The 13,834-nt window shown below is 42.6% G+C and overlaps 1 protein-coding gene across 1 annotated transcript in view; it reads right to left on the reverse strand.

Annotated features, from left to right (window-relative positions):
* Positions 1-1,590: 1,590 nt before the first annotated feature.
* CDH20 (cadherin 20, type 2) overlaps positions 1,591-13,834 on the reverse strand; it is a 53,825-nt gene continuing 41,581 nt past the window's right edge. Inside the window, exons 9-12 of the mRNA XM_010184447.1 lie at positions 12,599-12,720; positions 10,639-10,756; positions 4,020-4,271; positions 1,591-2,526 (exon numbers count right to left, since the gene is read on the reverse strand). Coding sequence (XP_010182749.1) covers positions 2,027-2,526; positions 4,020-4,271; positions 10,639-10,756; positions 12,599-12,720 — 992 coding nt within the window. The 3' untranslated portion in view covers positions 1,591-2,026. The remainder of the gene's footprint in view (positions 2,527-4,019; positions 4,272-10,638; positions 10,757-12,598; positions 12,721-13,834) is intronic.

The raw sequence follows: 13,834 nt of genomic DNA on the forward strand, positions 1-13,834 counted from the left end.
GTAAGTGCTACGAGATGAGCAAAAGAATAATTATCACATATTTTTCAGCACTGTTTCTGCAATGGTGTAAAGCGGGTTCAGGTAATAAACAGCACAGGTTTACATCACATCAGATGAGTAAATGTTTGAGAAGTCACTGAAACTTTTTCTTCCTTGCTGGCTACCTGGCTCTCCAGGGTTGCATGTCTTTGTACGAGTCTCTGTGGAAACAGTGTTCCTGCCAAACCAGACAGAGATAGCAGTGTTTTGTACACATCCGCAACAGAAACTGAGCACAGTATGCACATGGCAAAAGGGTGGTAACTGAGGGGTTATGTTTGCACATGCATTTTCTGGGTAATTTTGAGATGATGAGAGCCTTCAGCTAGAAAGAAACCTGCAAATGTCGTTGCAGACTGTCCTGCATTCAGATGCCTTTTGCTACCTGCCATGAAACTTGTGTTAGTGTAATTTGCCCAGTACTTTCCATTTATACATGCAAACAAGATAAGATCCAAATTTAAAACTTTGAATGCAGAGTGGAAATGACCATAAGTGGATATTGCATGTTACAGTCCGTCATGTCTCTGAAGGCATGAGGTTCTGACAGGGCTCTGTAACTGGTTTCCAAGCTTCGCAATGCCCCAGTTATAATGTTTCAGAAAAGTCAGGCAAGACTTTCAACATGGCTGGAATATAAAAGTGACTGGTCCAGTGTGCTCCACATGGTCTGGTTCACTGCTGAAGACAATGTCCAAATGAACACTGATAAAAGAAGCAAACTACTTGAACCTGCAAAGTGACGGCTTGTCTCCTTGACATGAAGCTGATGAACCATTTTTTCTTGATGCTTAAAGCATGTGACAGTAAAGTCACTTACAAAAAGGTAAGCACTTACTGCTCTGTGTAAAGTAGTAAATAAATTGCCCATCAGACATTCTCTTCTGTTTAACTTTTATTAAAAGAGGTGCTAAGGTACTGTACTGTATGCAGTACATCATATTTATTACCAAAATTAACAAATATACAAAACTTATACATGTAATTTTCTTACATCCATTTATTGGTCTATAATACTGCATTTGTTCAAGTAGGTTATCTACAGTATGTAAACATCCCTTGGATTGACCTCACACAGATTAGGAAAGCCCATCTAACCCATGTAGTAACCAAATATAGCTTTTTCTTGTTTTAAAATTTATTTGGCTTTCATTGGTAGAACCTAATCTTCACATTTGGCACATGGAAGAGACATCTACAGTGCAAAAGAGGCAGATTTTCTGGTTTTGTTCTGAGCAGTTTAGTGGAGTCATGGTTTTAAAGAGCCAAGAATAAATTTTCACAATCTTGAAAGGAGATGGATTAGTGTTAATGCCAATAACTCATAGACCAGCCATTAAACTAGAGCAGAAATTTGAAGCCTCTTCCCCAGTCCTTTTGGCTAGGTGGAAAAAAACCTCAGCCTCATTCCTAAAGGATTAAAAAAGGACTCTGTTAGCAACAGAGAGAGGAGGTTTAGTTTACAAAGAGCCCTCTGAGATTTGAGTTTCAATTTTTCTGCTTTGTGGGATTTTTTTCTTTGCAGTTGTTAGAAAGCAGATTTTTTTCCTTTTTAATGGGGAAAAAATAACAATTGGGGAACCAGTTTTCTGTGCCGGCAATTTCTCAGTGAGTCGAAGATTACAAACGGGGTTTACAGATCTTTGAACCCAGATGTATAGAGCTCAGTAACCTGCCGTGTACAAGGGGGAGAGATGAAGGGAGAAAGAGTAATGTCATTATATTCCAGGAGTGGAGCTTTCCAATTTTGCTGTAAAAACCAGGAAAAGACTTTATTCCTTCTGCTTCTCATAGTTTCAAAAACGTGACTTAACTGAGTAAAGCTGATCCAGAGAGACCTTAATTCACACCCTTCTTCCCATTCTCATCCAAGCACCGTATTGCTATTTTTTTAGGAGGCCTCACCCACGTCCATGGAAGCATCTGATGAGAATGGACCTAACCGGACACCGTTCCGCATGGAAACCCCTCTGCCGTTCCTCGTCCGTTACCACAGAGCCCCACTGCTGTCCGTGGCACCGTACATCTCGGCCAGCTTTTTGAAGCGCGGCCCCCAGTCCGTCAGGTAGTCGTAGCTCTGGTCTGAGTCTGTGGTCACCGACTGTAGGGAGCTGAGTGACTCCGCCACCGAGCCGTTCCCTTCAAACATGTATGTCTGCAGAGAGTCGAAGGGAGGCGCCCACAGGTCCATGTCAGCTTCGTACAGCTTGGCGAGCACGTAGTTGTGGACGTTGTTGTCCATGACGCACGCCTGAGGCACGTATCGGGAGAGGCTCTCTATTTCGGGGAGCATGTCCTGCCGGTTTTTCACCACCAGCTGGGCCTCCCGTGGGTTCCACATGGCGGCAATATCGAAGGCCTCTGTGTCCTCCTCCCCGCCACCCTCGTCGTCGTACCTGACGATGTTCTCGTGGATGTTCTCCTCCTCGTCGATGATGTACGGCTGCTTCCGCTGGCGCCGCATGGAGAGGATGAGGAGCACCAGCACTGCGGGAGGCAACCGAGACATGGGGCAGTCAGCAAGGGGGCAGATAGTGCAAGGGCTTCAGACTCCCTGCTGCCCTGTTTACCCTCAGTAGGCCCAGCCAGCACCTTGGATTTAGAGAGCTGTGGTGTTTGCAGGTGGAGAGGTGCAGAAATACCCACTCATCCTCCACTCAAAATCAGTAGCTTGAGGTCCTGTTAATCTCTCCCTTTTCTCACCTTCATTCTTAACTCTTGGTGACACTTTGGATGTGTCTATCCAGCTGTGCTTGCCAATGCACTGTAGCAGCACTTGAGCTACTTTTAAGCTGGCCAGATCTGGTATCAGTAATGGTTTATCTGCAGTGACACACAGCTCCATAGAGATCATTTTCTCCGGCTGTGTATCTGGGTTTTGCAGGGTTGCTTTGAGGATGCCTTTTGGGCTGGGCACTGCACGTGACATAGATGGATGATGCTGAGGCACCACAGCGATATGTTTGCCTACATGGCAAAATGCAGAGCTAGCCCCTTAGTCTGCTCCAAAGCGTTTTTGTGTTTATCTGAAAGGCACTGCCTTGGGCTGGGTAGACCTACTGTCAGTTGCTTGGTGCTAATGAGATGCAGATGCTTCTTAGCATGGGGAGAAGTGGTCATACAGGCACCAGAGGCCCTTACTATTGAAAATGTGCCATCACTTGCTGACTGTATTTCCAAGGCTAGAACTCACCAAAGGTTTTGAATGCTGAAATTTTGGACTGAGGTATCTAGGCTCTTTTGCAGAGCCAGAATTGAGGCACTTTTAAATAATTTTTCCTCCACTACTATTCCACTGCTCGTCAAATGGGATCCTCTGAAATTTCAGGGAATTTGTGTTTTGAACTAGTATCTTATGACTCAAGTCAGTGAATGAGGGAACTGAAGTTCCTTTGATGCTTACAGCTAACAGGGGACATAGAAGGTCTGGGCAAGGAAAGGACAAAATTTATTTGTGGAGACAGAGCACATGCAAGATGCTTAGCCCCTTTATAGCAGCACAGGCACCATTTAAATGTAGTGTCTCAAGGGAAAAGGATGGAGGTGGGGATATCTCTTGCCAAAAGGTGAGAGGTGGAACTGAGCTTACTACTCCTGCTTACTGTGGGAGCACATGATCAGAAACTGCTGAGGATGAGAAAGTAACCTGTCCCCAGATAAAGGTCTCTGTAGTCCCTCCTGGCATACCCTTTCCAGGAAGGCATGGCCATACCAGACACCCTGGCACTTTGGGCATCTGGCAGAAATATTTGCAGGCCATAGTTTTCCCCCCATTCCTACACTCCAGAGTCCGAAGCCCTCTGCAGCTGACTATACCATCTGGTCCTTGATTTGTCCCTTTAAGTATGTATGTATTTACATATAATATGTATATTTACATAGAAGTGTGTGTGTTTGTGTCCTTCACCTTCGATGGGTCAGCAACCCCTTGGTCAGAATCTTAGAGTTTATGCCCTCTCAAGCAGAAACCTAGAGTTTACCTAGCAGGACAAAGATGCAGGCGAGGATAGCAATGAGTGCCCCTCTGCTCAGGCTGACGGGGAGGACGTAGGCCTCTGCGTTGCAGGACATCACCATGCCGTCATCATCACAGCTGCACACATGCACGGTCAATGTGCCCGTGCTGCTCAGCACGGGGCGACCATTGTCGCTGATCAGGATGGGGAGGTAGAAGGTGTTCTGCTCATGTTGTCTGAAGCCAGAGCGCCTTGTCAAAATCCATGCTGTATTGTCTATGGGTAGAAAATAAATGGAGAGAAGCTCTTATATGCAGAGCAAATATGTCCAGCAAAGAAGGAAGGTTTAAAAAAATAATCCCTAGATCCACATCCATTTGTCTTCCCTCTTTTTAATTTTTTTTAAATCAGTTTGACACTAATCAGCATTTTGCCTCTGCCGCCTCTATTCCAGTATCTTCTCAGGCTGTAGCTCCAAACTTGCAAGGCATACACACCTTATAAGCTGCCTTTACCTCTTATGACATAAAGTGCCCCAAGCAAACTCACAGCCTTCAGATTTAGCTAAAAGAGCTTTCAGAAGGCAAGACAGAAAGAAACAGTTGAAGGCAACTGGTAGTGCCTGTTTGTTTATACTCAGCAACATTTCTAGACCTTTCTTAACTGCTGCCACCATTTTGGAGATGCTAGTATATAACCCTTGTGGACATGTTAAGGTTCTCTTTATGATTTTTGATACATGGCACGGCCATCTGCTTGAGGCAACAAGGAGACAAAGGAGAAAGAAAAACCAGCTTGCTCTCCTAGAGCATCAGCGAGTTGAAGATTTGCAACTAAACATTTTTCAGTGAAATGCATGCAATTTCGTTGGCACATTTGTCATTGAAAAAAGTCAGAATGCTTCATGTCATCATTGTCAGAACTATTCTGCTTTGATTTGACCATTCTGCTTCATTTAGTGTTACCGCCTGTTTTTACAAGAACTTGAATCAAAATCAATCAAAATAATGGCACTGAAACAAAATAGTAAGAGCGCGACCTAACAGCCAGTTGCTGTTGGTCATTTGAAGGGAAATTCCTACCTTTGGGGCTTTTTCTTCCATATTCAGCATGTTTTTTAAAATATCAAAATGTCCCAATAGTATTTGAATTTCTGTCTACCCCCTCCCTCAAGTTCCTCAGACTGTGCACCAACTTTCCTAATCAGAAAGAAATTGGATTCAGGAATTTATTCTTCTCAATTCTCATCTCAGAAATGCCAAGGCAAAACCTCTGGAGATCAGTGATGATTTTGTGGCTGGCTTTCAAGCTGTTTAGCCTCAGAGACTTCAGGAAAGCACAAGACTGAATGTCTCCAATGTGATCTGGGCCACCAGGCAGTCTAAAACTGCAGGAAAATTGACCCTTCTTACAGAGATGTCTACAAATCTTGGGCCAGCTAAGATAAATGGAGAACACAGGTACTTTTTCTCTTTGACAGAACTACAGGTCTTGTCCCCGTGCAGTGATGCTGGTCAGATTTTGGGAACTGAGATTCATGCGGTTTCTTTTACCGCTTAGTTTTGTTTTCTGTTCCCCTGGTTCAAAAGAGGTGACAGTCTGGCCATCTGCATCTCCAGGTTGTTACCGATGTATATTCTCTATGCTTGGAAATGCAGGATGCCAATCAGCTGTTCCTGGGTGGATTGGCACAATGGAGCTGGTGTCTGGAAATGGCAAGAAACCTTCTGATCACAAGTGGACTGTGAAAAAAACCAAAATATCAACAAGGCATTGCTCCATTTCCTTATTACTTCTGTCAATTCACTGCTAACATTTAAATCTTGGGTGATTTTCTTCAGTGCAGAGGCTCGGGTTGCAAGCAGGTAAATCAGCTGTGTTATCTGCTGTAGTCTGAACAGCAGAAATTATTTGATGGCTTTTAGGAGTGAAATCAGGAGTGTTATATACAGCCAGTTATGGAATATATGGAACCTCAAGCAAGACTTGCTAGACTTGCCTGCTAGGCTTAAATTATGCTCCAAGTTCCATACTTTGTGCTGCAAATCTTATGGCATCAGACAGTACTGACACACACAAGTATTGAAACAACGGGCTGCACAGTCCATGAGATTAGTTTGAATTTATGACATGTTTTAAAAAGGAATCTCAGGGCCTTTTATTTCTTACATGTCAATGACATTTCAAGCTTTTACTCTGAAAGCATAACATTCTGAAGTGTGTGTGCATGTCTGTATGTGAATGTATAGTGAAACTGCAGTGTCTTGTTAAATTGTGTGATCTCGAGAGCTGGAGCTTTGAGGAAAAACTACCAGGCGCAAGATGAAATCCCCGAAGTTGCTTAAAGCTGATTATGTGTTAGAGTTTACCAACTTCATCACCTTTGATGTGCCATGCAGCTCTGAGTATGTGCAGTGGGTGTGGACATAGATGATTTTCAGGAATGTGCCCCAAAACCCAGCAGAGAGCAGCACCTTGTGGCTTCCACGGTTCCTGGGCAAGTGGTGTGCTGTGGTTGGGAGCCCTCACCTCCTGCAAACCTCCCCTTCCTCTCTCCTGGGACATAGGCGAGTGCTTTCTCTCCCTCGGGCTGTTTATGTGCTCCTCAGCTATTAATACCACATCTTTTCACCACTGGGCCTGTTTTAGCTTGAGAAAAAGCAGCCCAAAGGGCAGAAAATGGCAAAGAGCCTGAATTTATGCTGCGTCAATGGAAATGTCTGGGTCTTCTTAACAGTGTAGTAATTCGGTTGTGTTTCTCTTTCCTGGGTGAAAGACTCATTCTCTTTAAACTGACTTACAATACAAGTCACATATTCTATTCAGGTGACAGCAAATTTGACGTTTTTTGTAAAATTGCTTTTTGTGAGGGAAGAAGACTTCATTATTCTGAGCTGGTCATATCTTGCCTGTAAAAGAAGTTACAGGCAGTGAACCTGACTGAAGCTGTACAAAATCTGCTACTGAGGGATCTCAAGTGTTTTTAACCATAATTCTTTTTTTCAGACCCAACAAGTTTCTAGAATCAAATATATATACATACATACATACATACATATAATATATAATTTTTTTTTTCTGTGATGTGCTGACCACATCACCTAGGCCTTAAATGTTCTTTGTGATAAAATTCTCTTGGTGACTCTTGGCATTACATTTCAGCCTTTTTGTTTTGTTTTGCTTTGTACTAGGCAGGCATCCAAATCATCCCTAAAGAATTGCTTTACCTGTTACTCTGCAACTGCAATAAGTTGATGCCAAAGCTCAGTGTGTGACTCATCAAAAGCCAATGTGATTTCACGTACTACTGCAGTGCAAAGGACATGCTGGAATGTGATGCAGCATGGCAGAAACTGGAATACACAATTTTCTTCCAAATTTGATATCTGCTAAGCCCCAGCCATCAAGAAAAGAGGGTTTGTGAGGACATGAAATTCCTATTATATTGAAAAAAGAAGCAAGCATGATAAGAATGCACAATGTTTTTGCATCATAGCTTTCACAGCTTCAGGGATGAGCATCTTTGGCTTGCAGAGAGCTGGTTGGTAGCACTTAGCTACAGTGCTAAGCCAAAATACTGAAGATTGCAGCATGGTATAATCAGTGGGAGACAAAAGCTGCACTTCCCAGGGGCATGCAGGCTGGTGTTTTCATGTGGTTGTGAGAGCAAACCATGGAGCATTTCCTTCCTGCAGTTTTCTGTCCCACTGGAAGTGATGTACCTCCCTGGAGCAATTGGGAATTAACTGCTGTGTAGGCCCAAACCCTGAGATCAGAGCTAACCGCCGCGCTTCTCCCAAGAAAGGCTTGGTTTCTTTCAGCATCTACAAGAACTGGGGATGATTAGCACAGACCTTCTATAAGTTTTTTTCAAAACTAATTGTAATAATGATGAATAGTTAGAAATAATATAAAGAAATATTTCATCAGGAGTGGGAGCAGGAACACAAGCGGGCATTACAGACACTACCAGCTTGAGGAAGGGATCACATTTTCTCTTGGGGATTTTCAGCCCACTGCTTTTGTGCTCTGCCAAAACGTGAGGTAGATCACAGTTTTAGGGAAGGAAGAAATGGCTAAAAGTTTTCCTAGGACAAATTTAAATGCAATGGGGAGGACTGCCAGAGGCTTTCAATGACAGGCCTGGTGGTGGTATGACACTGATGTCTGCACCCATTAAAATGGCTGCTCTCTTCATCAGTTCTTGGTACCAGAGATGAAGGGCAGCAGTTAGAAACAGAAGATCAGCTCAGAGTTTAATCTGGAAATGCAGTAAGCTTATTTTTTTACCCACCTCATTCTTACACTATGCCTCTTTTGCCAACTTTTTCCCAGCATAATCTCACCTGGATTTATAAGCAGGGGAAGATGGCTTGCAGATGCCCTATGTCAGTAACTGAAGAGATGGGAGGACTCAGCTCAGTTCCCTGCTTCATCACATATATCCTGTACAGCCTTGTGAAGTCCTTTAGGCCCAGATCTTTGCAGATACTTACATGTCTATCATCTCCCATGGATTTTACTGAACTCAAAGGGAACCAGACATGTAAGTAGCTTAATTTCTCCTTGCCTGGATCCCCCTCTGTAAAGTGGTGAACAATCAGATTTCTCTGTCTGCCAGAGATATATGGAGAATGAATAGACTGAAGAAGTTCTCAGAGAATAAAATGACAAGGGCCAAAGAAATATGTAAAGTGGCTCATCAGAATGCAAACTGTGATCTATCTGTTGCTCAGTAGAAACTAAGGTTTTAATTATTGCCAGGAAGGCTGCATGTCTTGCAGTTTTCTCTTACTGTTATATTGGACAACCAAGTAATCAGCACAATTGCTAATCTTAATAGTGCCTTCCCCAAGCTTGGGAAGCGTTGCTGTCTTGTGTTTGTGTGCAGAGGCTGTGACTAGCAAGGTGGGTTCTGTTTCTTGTCTTGCCATCCTGTGGCATACTGTACAGCTACACTCTCTGTAGCTAAGTCATATAATTTATATAGTCCTTAGTGGTCCCTAGATGAAAATATAAATATAAATTATTGTTACTGAAATGATTACTGCACTCCAAATTGCTAAGGCAGTAAATTAATCCTTAATGTGTATTTCAAATAGCCTGTAGTTTGATACTTTACATTTTTATTTCAAATTTGTAACCAATAGCACCCTAAGCTTCTTGTGATATATATCCCTGGAAAACTGGTATTTTACAGAGAGCAGGATGCACAGCCATTCAGTCACTGCTGTCACTATAAATTATTGCAAGTATGGCCTTAGACAGAAAAAGTGCATCTGATGCTGGGAATTTTGTGAGTTTCTTTTTTTTGAACAAAGCCTTCAGGATGAAATGGGCTTAACTTGCCAAATGTTTTAGCAATAGTTGTGGTTTATTTGTTCACTTATTTTGCCAATATATATTAAAAAGTGAAAAAGAGGGAGACAATGAGAGAGAGAGGGATAAAAATGTGATAAATTGTGTGTGGAGGCTTCAGGGACACCATAATAAAAATGCTTTTGGAATGAAAAAGCAATAGCATGCTGTGGAGAAGGGCTCTAGACTCTGCAAGTAGCATCTTTTAAGACATGTTTGGTTAAGTGAAGGCAGGGGTTCTTCTATGTTGTTCTTTTGTGTGCCTGCAGAGGCACAGATGGTGGCTTATGGAAATAAGTGTGACAAGTAGGCACGTGTGACAGCAGGGGCAGGCACTCTGCTTGGAGACTGAACATGGATACTGCAGGTGCATTTCTCCCTGTTTATCTTGGAATTGCTTGCTGATGTGTGGTACTTTACACACTAAACTCCTAGGGAAAACCAGCCCCTTCACATTGACTTTGAAAGCCAAGTTTTCCCTCTTTCCCAGTGAAGGTTGGTGTGGACCTGACTTTGGCACTGTTGTCTGCCCATGGAGATCCTCCAGCAGGAGTCAAGTGAAGGCCTGCCACAGCAAGGCTTTCCCGCAGGCTCCAAAACTAACAAAGCCTCCCCGAAAGAAGCAAATTCCACTCGTTAGGAGACTCAAATGCCAGCACTTTGCTATGAGTCTTCCCACTGGTGTTTCAGTTTCTACTTAATGCATCTTACACAGACTTTTATCTGTATGCCAAGTTACCTCCCTAAGGCTCCGCATCTCCTCCCTCCCTCCCTTTCCTAGGGAAATGAGGATGTGCAAAGAGGAAGAAAAAGAGTGCTCGGGGGAAAAAGACTGGAGCAGTACAAGAACCTTCCCTTTTTGTGCCTGGGAGAAAACATGAAGAGTACAAAAAAAGAGCAGTGTAATTCCCTTCAGACTTGTCTCCTAGTTCCAGTTGTTATCCTACCTTTAAGCATCTCCTTTTGAACAAATGCAATTTCCGCTCCAGTAATCCAAGATGCCTGCAGCCTGACCACAAGACCTGAATTTGCACAAAACACTGGCACGTTTCCTCGAAGAAGAAAAAGGGGCCTATTGCTAGAGAATATTTATAGAGAAGAAAATATCACATAACCTTCAACTGTATTAAGTAATACGTCATTTTATCACTGCCTTTAAGGAGCAGATGTCGCTTGGTATTATTTGAAATGGCAGTCTCATCACACACTGTAACTCACAGCCTCTCAAGTCCAACTCAGGCATTAGAAATTAGAGTAGCTAACTGTCTGTGTCCACTCTGATTACCTTGATTGTCCCTTAGAGTAAAGTTCGGGTTGTTGGCTGCCTCCGGAGCCAGGCTGTAGTAGAAGTGCTGACCCTCCTGTGGGTCATCCCTGTCAATGGCGCTCACTGTCTGGATCAGCTACAAAATGCAAGAACAAAGCAGAAGCAGGTGAGAAGCCAAATATGTATAATGTAAATAAATAAACAGATAACATATATATTTCTGTGTATAAATATAAGCAACTGGAGCATTAGAATAAAACTGTCTTGCTGAGGTACAACAGATGAATCAAGAAGAGACTCAAAACCGTGCAGGCTCCATTTATTTGGCTGTGATCATGCAAATCACTTTTAGACAAAGGAGGAGAGAGTCAGTTTGGTTCAAATAACATACACTTTTCTCCTGTGCATCCCTGTCTTCTATTGCATTTTTCTTTTTTCTTTTGAGGTCCCAGGGTGTTCAAAAGATGCATTGTGCATTAGGGAGCTTGTAAGAAAGCCCACACTTACTGTCAGCTTTATTTTGCAAGTAGAAAAGGACTCCAGGTTGATTACTTTATCACTCTCTTAATTTGAAATCAATTAAATTCTTCCCAAGGTGTCATTGGAAAAGAAAGAAAGAAAAGGCAACCCTGCAGACATTCTGCATATGCAATAAATCACGCCATGGAAAGCAACTAAGACAATGCTAAATCCAGAAAGAGATTTGTCACCTCACCTATAGAGGCTTAGTAAAGTAGGTCTAACAGCTTGAAGCACAGTGAGCTATAGATCTATCTGAATAAACATTCTGACTTTTTTTAGACAAGGAATAAATCTTCACCTGTTTTTTTTGCATTCAGAAGTTATTTTTGGATTCAAAGGCAAATGACAGACCCATAAAGTCTTATTCAACACATTAAAACTGATTTCAGAGCTTTTCAAAATGTAGCAACAGAATTTGACTTTCTCCACTGAAAGAAGCAGTCCAAATTACTGTGCGTGTCTCAGAAAGCTTATTATTTCAAAACCAGGAAAAAGACCAGGCAATTATTTCTGTTCCCTACATTATTAAGGATCTCTGTAAATTTGTGGGATGTGAGGACAGTTGTCCCAGCAGTGAGCAGCTATTTCATTCTGCTTCACAGAAAACTGGGAGAAGCTTCAGAGAATACGCAGCAATATTCTTAGCCTAATTTTTCCTTCACAAATTGTGAGTGGTGCATCTGTGTGTTTAAACTTTGCAGGTCAGCTGTGCATTTGGAGACACAAGTCCCCATCGTGGACCCTGGGTGACGAAGCACCAGGTCGTCTCCCAACAGGCAACCAGCAGTAGAATTCACACCAGGTACAGCAAAGGAAAGTTTGTGTCCATCTGTGAGACGGGCAGAGCTTGTTCAAGGGCTTTGATGAGGTTTTGGAAGGGAGAAGAGCCAAGAGGCCTCACCACTTGCTTGGAGGTGCTGATTTACAGTGTGCAGAGCTGGAAGTCCTGTGTTATCTACAACTCCCTGTCATCTCCAGTTCACAGGAGAACAGATTCAGCTTGACACCCCTTTGAGGCTGATGTGGTATGTCATGTACAGCTCCCATAAGTCTAGAGGTGCTTAAGAATATTATAACTAGGGTCTTCTAAGAGTAAGCCTTGTCTGCTACACATGGGCCTCCATGGCACTTCTTACAACACTTCAACTCTCTTTGTTGCTGCTACAGGACACACCGGATGTTCACCTGCTGGCACCTGCCCAAGGAAAGGCCTTATTTCAGCTGTGAAGTATATTGCATAGTGACTCTGAACACTACTGCAGGAGAAAAAAAAAGTTGCTGCGTACAATCCCGGTGTGATGTGCTTGCCTTTGGAAAGCAGCACAGACAGCTGTTGAGGAGAGCTCAGATGAAACGTGTGGTTAGCTGAGCCCTCTTTCCAAAGCTCATCCTTCATACTGTCTCTGTGTAGGACAGCATCCCCTCCCCAGCCCCTGGTGTTACCAGCATTTCTCACCTGCCCCGCTTTGGCGTTTTCACAAACAAAAGCTTCATAAAACCTTGCAAACTCCGGCGCGTTGTCATTCACGTCCAGGACTTTCACTGTCACGGAGACACTGCCCACCTGCGAGGGGTTGTCTGGAAAGAGGAGGCACAACGTAAAGAAGGGGAAAAGGAAGGGGCTGCTCCTCACTCTGCTCTAGAGGTAAAGTGGCTTTTTCACTACTGACTCACTTTAAATGACACTTTTTCATTGGGAATTGCGGTCACTTGCAGGTTGTGTGACTTGGAGTGTAGTTGCAAATGCTGCTCTCTGTCTATCCTGGCTTCCCATCTAATCATGTGCTTTTACAAATAAATTCCATGAAAGACTTCAACCTGGTTCAGTTCCATGAGACTACTTCTAAAACAAATTTTTTTGACATTTTTTTTATTGCCCTTTGACTGGGCAGTATTGTTTGTTGAGCCTCAGTACTGGCTGCACAAATTATGTAGGGGCTCTTTTTAAGGATAGGCTGGTTATTTAGAAAGTGTTGAAAGCGGTGATTCTGCAGTTCAGATACGTTTTTGCTCAGAATTTATGTTCCTTGAACTCAAAAATAGTGCCAAGTCTTTGATACTTTGTACAAGGGGGGTTAAAATGTAATAACACATGAAATTGTACAGAAAAGCTTTCACTGAAGCTTAAAATTGCCATGAAAATTTTACATTCTGCATGACATCATTTGTGATATTTCTGTTTCACTGGTTCATTAGCTTTCTTTGCCAGTAAATCCAGACATCATTTCACATATCTTCACAATTTCCAAACTAAGTGGCCACAGAATAGTTTCTTACTGTGATTTTTCTGCCCCAAAACACCTTTTTCCTTTATTTAATGATAAAATGAAACTCGAAGCAGAAAGAAAAAAAAAGAAATTAATTATTAAGAGGTCAGAAAAGGTGCAAAAATCCAGAAAATGCTTAAAAATTATTGTTCTCATTTTCTTTTTAACCATAGCACTTAGTGCATTTATCTCCAAATGTATCCCCCTCTATAGCATGTTCATAAAAACAATAGAGAATTTTCTTCTGCTCTGGAATTTTTCTTAAATGTTCCATGTACTGTATCCATAACGTGTCACATTTCATTGAGTTAATGCTCTTAAACTATATTGTTTCTCCCTAATTTCCAATTTAATCCTTCAGTTTCCCACATACCCATACATACCTTGCTAATACACCTGTCATTATGGCAGGGGGGCGGCACCGT

This window comes from Mesitornis unicolor, unplaced genomic scaffold, assembly GCF_000695765.1.
Source record: "Mesitornis unicolor isolate BGI_N332 unplaced genomic scaffold, ASM69576v1 scaffold870, whole genome shotgun sequence".
NCBI lineage: Eukaryota > Metazoa > Chordata > Aves > Mesitornithiformes > Mesitornithidae > Mesitornis > Mesitornis unicolor.